Below are 6,400 nucleotides of genomic sequence, written 5' to 3'. Positions count from 1 at the left end.
TTCTGGTATTCTCTGCTTTCTGCCAAGATCCATCTAACATTAGCTATAATATCCCTAGTACCACGACCTCTTCTAAATCCAACCTGCACATCTGGAAGTTAATTCTCTGTTGAGATATTGTTCCAAATGTTTTTGGATAATTTTCAGCAGAATCTTGCTTGCATGTGATATTAATGATACTGTTGGATAATTTCTGCACTCTGTTGGGTCACCTTTTTTTGTAATGGGAACAAATATTGATCTTTTTCAGTCAGTCGGCGAGCTGGCTGTCCTCTAGATTTCTTGGCACAACTTAGTGAGCACATCCAAGGCAGTGTGTTTGTTGAAATATGTCAGTTGGTATGCTGTCAATTCCTGGAGCCTTGTATTTTGCCAATTCCTTCTGAGCAATTTGAACTTCCTCCTTCATCACCATAGGCTCTTGCTCATATGTCATTTCATGAACTTCTTCTGTGTCAGCCAATTCCTTCTGATGCAGTGACTCTGTGTATTCCTTCCATCTTCTCTTGATACTTCCTGGATCATTTAACATTCTACCCAAAGTATCCTTAAATATTGCCACCCATGGCTTAAATTTGTTTTTCAGCTCCTTCAGCTTAAGAAACACTGAGCGAGTTCAGCCCTTTTGATTTTCTGAGTCCAACTCTCCGCACATGTCATTATAGTATCTTGCTTTGTCATGTTGAGCTGCCTTATGAAATTTTCTGTTTAGCTCTTTGATTTCTTGGTTTCTTCCTTTAGCTTTGGCTTCTCGGCACTGTAATGCAATATTTGGAGTCTCATATGACATCCACCTTGGTCTTTTCTTCTTTCTCAGCCTTTGTAATAATCTTTTGCATTCTTCATGGATGATATCCTCCCAGAGCTCATTTGGCCTATGCTCATTAGTGCTCAAGGCCTCAAACCTGTTCCTGACATGGTTTTGAAATTTGAGTGGGATAGACTTAAGATCAAATTTTGGCTCCCGTGGACTTGATTTAATTTTCCTCAACTTCAGCTTGAACTTGCATATGAGTAGCTGGTGGTCTGTCCCACAATCAGCACCCAGCCTAGTTTTCACTGCCGATGTTGAGCTGCTCCACCAAGTCTTTCCACAAATGTAATCTATTTGATTCCTGTGCATACCATCAGGTGAAATCCATTTGTATAGCCCATGTTTGTTTCTTATAAAAGGTATTTGCAATGAATAAATCATTGAATGTGCAGAACTCTATCATTCTATCTCCAGCCTCATTTCTCTCACCGAGCCCGTATTTTCCAGCTACTGATCCTTCTTCCCTGTTCACAGCATTTGCGTTCCAGTCATCCATTATTTTCAATGCATCTTGATTGCATGTTTGATCAACTTCTGACTGCAAAAGTTGGTAGCAATCTTCTATTTCCTCCTCTTTGGCTCTAGTAGTTGGTGCATATATTTGAATTATAGTGGTATTCTCTGGACTTCCTTGCATGCGTATGGACATCCTGCCGCTCACCACATTGTATTTCAGGATGGATCTAGAAATGACTTTTTTAATTATGAAGCCAACCCCATTCTTCCTCACCTTTTCATCCCTGGCATAGTAAATCATATAATCATCTGATTCAAAATGTCCCATGCCAAGCCATCTCATTTCGCCAATCCCTAGTATGTCAATATTTTTGTGCTCTGTTTCTTTCTTAACAATGTCCAATTTTCCTACATTCATGTTTCTCACGTTCCACGTTCCAATTACTAGTGTCTGCTTACAGCTCTTCCTTCTTCTCTGTATTTCCATTTCTAAGATCTCAGTCTCAATTGCCATGTCTGCTAGTCCAAGCAATAGTCTAAATGTGCTCTATTGTACATAGGGTTTTCGAAGGCCTGTCATTTCTGAAGTGGATGGCCAATCCTTCTTCCTAGTCTGTCTCAATCTTTAAATATATATAATAGTATCTGACAGACAAGCATTTCACATAAAAGAGCAGATTAAAGACACTTGCCCAGTTATAACAATGACCAATATTTTCAATTTTGCTGCCCACCCATGCTTCCTTACTTCACCACCATCCCTTCCTACTTTTGCCTACAGCATTCAATACCCGTCTCCCATTGACCAGCCCCTGATGTGATGGCCTATGTCTCAAGCCATCACGATTTCTGTGATTGTGAACATATCATGCTGTGAAATTCTTATGATGCAGTACGATGGACTAAAGTAAATAAAATAATATCTCTTCTAAATCTCTGAGTAACCACTAACACTGATTTTCCTTTCTCTCTCTTCTCCCTTCCACAGAAATATGAGTCTGGGTGCAAATGCAGAAATAGCAACAGATAAGCTTTCTTTTCCTCTTAAAAATGTCACTCGAGAAAATATAGCTAAAATGATAGCTGGCAACAACACAGAGAGTTCAAACACTCCAGTGTAAGTTTCTTTTCCTGTTAATATAGTATGAATAAGGGCATGCATAACTGGTATAAAATTCAATTGCTTCATCACTCTGGAATGCAAGGGAAGTCCCATTTTTTTAGGTAAAAGAAAATTGTCTTGGGTCTTTTTTCCTCTACTTTTTGCTACTTTCTGTAAAAATGTGCATTAAGAGAAGAGAATGTAATTGTACAGCACTAAGGCATAAGGATATGAAAATCTCTCCATGTTAAGGTGCTGTTACATTGAATTTCTGCTGAATTTTAAGTCCTCAGTTTTAATTCACTCTGAAAGCCTTTATGTTTGGCTCTTAGTCATTTGGGCACTGTTCCTATTCTGGACATTACTGTCCTTATGTATGTCCCATTGGTGATATGGGAACCCTGAGAGACTCCTGGGTTGTTTGTCTAGAACTAGCACATAGCCAATGGTGTTCTAGTCTTCTCATGACTGTAGGGCATCCTAAACTCTTGCGTCCCTTAAGGTCTCTACTCAGGAATAAAACACAGGATACCACCAAAATGATTGAGACATTTTGTCGTCTGTATTGTCTGATACTGGCTGCCCTTGATAGAAAGAGGTGGAACGCAGAATCTTTTCTGTGAACTCACTAATCACTAAGATCTTTACTTCTATATCTCCCTGTGTATGAGTAAAACTATATTCCAAAATTATGCTTTCATGTAGATACTCACCATTGCAAACAAATTCAATCTCTATTGTTTATGTTCTGATATGAAAAAGTAAAACAAAATATAGATCTAAAACTACTTCACAAATATCCTAAATAACCAGTTTGGACATTCCATCTAGTTTTGCCATTTCATTCTCTCTAGGCCTATTTCAACGTGTTGAGCATAAGATCCACCATGATTGAGCCTTAGAAATTCTCCATGTGTGAAATCTTTAGTAATTAGCAAATTCATTATTCTATTCATCAGTAAAGTTGGAAAGAAGAAGGCCTGGTGTAACAGTGGTCAAGCATTCAGCTACTAACTGAAATAATGGCATTTTAGGCCCAATCAAAGACTTCATGGGAGAAAGACTTCGAAATATGCTCCTTTAAAGATCATTGTTGTTAAGTGCTGTTGACTACTACTTGTGACCCAACGAGCAACAGCTCACAACTTTACCTTGTCCTTTACCATCCTCAAGACCTCAGCCATGCTCAAGTCCATAGTTGTAGTCAGTGTGTAATTCCATCTCATTGAAAGGCATCTTCTCCATCATTGACCCTCTACTTTTCAAAGTATGGTGTCTTTTTCCAAGGACTGGCCCCGCCGCCTAACAGCCTCAAGTATATGACTGACTGAATCACTGCTGTTCCTTCACTGAAGACATTCTTCACTAACTGGAAGAGAACCTTAAACATTAGACTCTAGAAAACCCACTGGGGCAATAACACTTTGTTCCATGTGGTTGCTGTGAGTTGAAACAGAGTAAAAAGAATCTAACAACAACAATAACAAAGTTGTAAGGGCCTTAGGCTGGTCAAATTCTCCTTTATTATGTTTTAGATGAGAGAGCTTGTTTAGAAAAGTATAAAGACTTGCTCAAATGTATTGGGCTCCAAGGTAGCAGAGGTATAAGAAAGAAGTAAGGTCCAGACAATCAAGACTTTCTTCTTTTCTTGATCTTTTCATTTGGTCACCTTAAGCAGTCCTTTACTCAATAAGTGTGAGTTGTCTTTCTTTTATTCTAACAATTAAAATGATAACAGTACTCAGTGAACTAGATAAGAGTCATGGGACCCAACAAGAAATCCAAATCTTTCTTTCAGAAAAGGTCACAAATGTGGAAAATGTCTATAGGAATTCTTAATTTTTAGTTTATATGCAGTGTTTGCATATATGTCTGCATAGAACTGATTGCTTGGTGAATTTCATTAGCTTCAGAGGATTTTGAGTATAATGGAAGCTCACTAATTAAATAGAGCATTAGTGGAATGCTCTGCTTCCATGCAATAGACTCAGATTCAATTCTCAGACAGCCTCATAGAAAACTACCTCTCATCCACAGAGGAGGTTTTTGTGTTGCTCTTAAGCTGAACAGATATCAACAAAGTATAAGAGTTACATTGGATCAGAAGAAATTACTGGCAATATACTTCTGAATTTCAATAAAATTCTACAGGTCACAAAAGTTCAATCTCCAACTAATTACGGGGACAGAACAGCACTGAGCAGTGTATCTTTATGTTGTGCACGGATTGATATGAGTCAGGAACTGACTTCATGAAAGCTAATTACAACAATAGCTTCTGTGTGTCTGTATGTAGATGTGTGTGTGTGTGTAATGATTTCATCCTTATTTGTATAAGATCAAATTTAAGTCAGTACAACAACTAAAACTTTATTGTATCTTTATTTTTTTTTCTTCTCTTGATGCACAGGACTATTGAAAAGATCTACCCATATTATGTGAAAGCACCTAGTGATTCTAATTCTAAACCAATAAAGCAACTTTTATCTGGTAAGGATGAAGTGAAATCCTTTCAGCTTTGTCCCACTTCATCATTTGCATGTCAGCCTTTATCCAATTCCTTTTCTGTTCCTTTCCTCAGTATGGCCTCTGCCTTCACTACACAGGGTTGGTCTCACAGGAGGTGGATTCTTAAATTTTTCTTTTCATTAATTTAAAAAATGATTTACTTAAATCTATATTTAATAACTTAAATTAATGATTAATTATTCTACTTCCTTGTTTTTCTTAGCAATGTTATCTTTTTCAGAAATTACTGTTGCTTCTCACAATAAGAACAATAAACAGATAATATGACATGTTCTTGAGTTAACTCAGAGCTATTAGCCGTAGACTGCTAGTGATTTTACTTTTTCAGTGGAACAGTGAGGATAGAAAAATATTACTTTTACATTCTTTTCATCATCAACAATTAAGTAAAACCTTAATCAATTACCTATACCAGGAGTTGACTTATACAAGTTACCTATACAGAAAAAGATTAATGATTACTGGTGTTATTAACACCTACCCATTCAGTTAAACCCATCTCCTGTGAAGTCTTACTGCATCATACCAACCAGAAGTGGTGTCTCCAACAGACCTTGTCAACACCAATCTTAGGCTAATTGCCACATATCCATTAATTGTTCTGGTGTATGTGACCTTTTCTTATATAAATAAGAAACATTGTAACGTGCAACAATGAATGAATGAAACCCCCCCCCAAAAAAAAAGTGCAAGAAGAGATTAAGGGAACTCATTATTCCAGAAAAAAAAATTGTCTTTAAAAAAAAAAGCATTGTCCGCCATTGTAATTATCTATAAAATCATGGTTGACTACAGCTTATTGAAAATTCTTTTCTGTTCCATCCACTGAGAAGGCAAGATTACCCTTCAATCTGTGCTGGGATTTATTTGACCAATATAATGTACCAGAAGTTATATTGAAAATTTTCAAAGGTTAGGAACCAAGAAACCTTGAAGCATCTTCTCGAGAGCCTTGAAACATTCTCTCTGGGAACTCTAAGCCACCATGGAGGAAGTGCAACTACCTTGACGCACTCCAGTCATGCCAGAAAAAATCTATATACATTAGACTGTAATCAACAATCCCAACAGATTCTAGCCTTCTAACTAGTGCTAATAAGCTATCCTGGGTCTTTCCAGACCAAATAAACCAAAAGCTAAATCAAGCAAAAGGCACTGCCCTGCCAAGTCCTGCAAAATACCTGACCTTTAAAATCATAATATATGTTTGCATATATCCTTTTATGAATAAGAATATATGTATTTAATTAGTATAATTCTATGTTTTAAAATAAGCAGTTATATTTAAATATTGAGGAAATACACACATATATAACAATTGTTTCGTGCCCCTTGAGTTTAAGGGTAATGTGACACACAACAGTAGAAAATCAAGTAAGCATCAACTCATTATTCTGAAAATTAAAGAAAAAAATATTTGAGTATTTTTCCTGCCATTCAAGTACAAACTATATTTCATAGTAACTATACAGCTGATGGCTGATGAGAAAAAAGTTCTA

General features: G+C 36.8%; 1 protein-coding gene across 1 annotated transcript in view; it reads left to right on the top strand.

The window, feature by feature from the left end:
• The window catches only part of PIEZO2 (piezo-type mechanosensitive ion channel component 2), a 731,335-nt gene that overhangs the window by 718,663 nt on the left and 6,272 nt on the right, over window positions 1-6,400 (top strand). Inside the window, exons 48-49 of the mRNA XM_006897012.1 lie at window positions 2,259-2,387; window positions 4,783-4,862. Coding sequence (XP_006897074.1) covers window positions 2,259-2,387; window positions 4,783-4,862 — 209 coding nt within the window. The remainder of the gene's footprint in view (window positions 1-2,258; window positions 2,388-4,782; window positions 4,863-6,400) is intronic.

Source organism: Elephantulus edwardii, unplaced genomic scaffold, assembly GCF_000299155.1.
Source record: "Elephantulus edwardii isolate Elephantulus edwardi_28Jun2011 unplaced genomic scaffold, EleEdw1.0 scaffold00196, whole genome shotgun sequence".
Classification (NCBI taxonomy): Eukaryota; Metazoa; Chordata; class Mammalia; order Macroscelidea; family Macroscelididae; genus Elephantulus; species Elephantulus edwardii.
The sequence above is the reverse complement of the archived record's forward strand: the minus strand, read 5'-3'. Positions and strand labels throughout refer to the sequence as shown.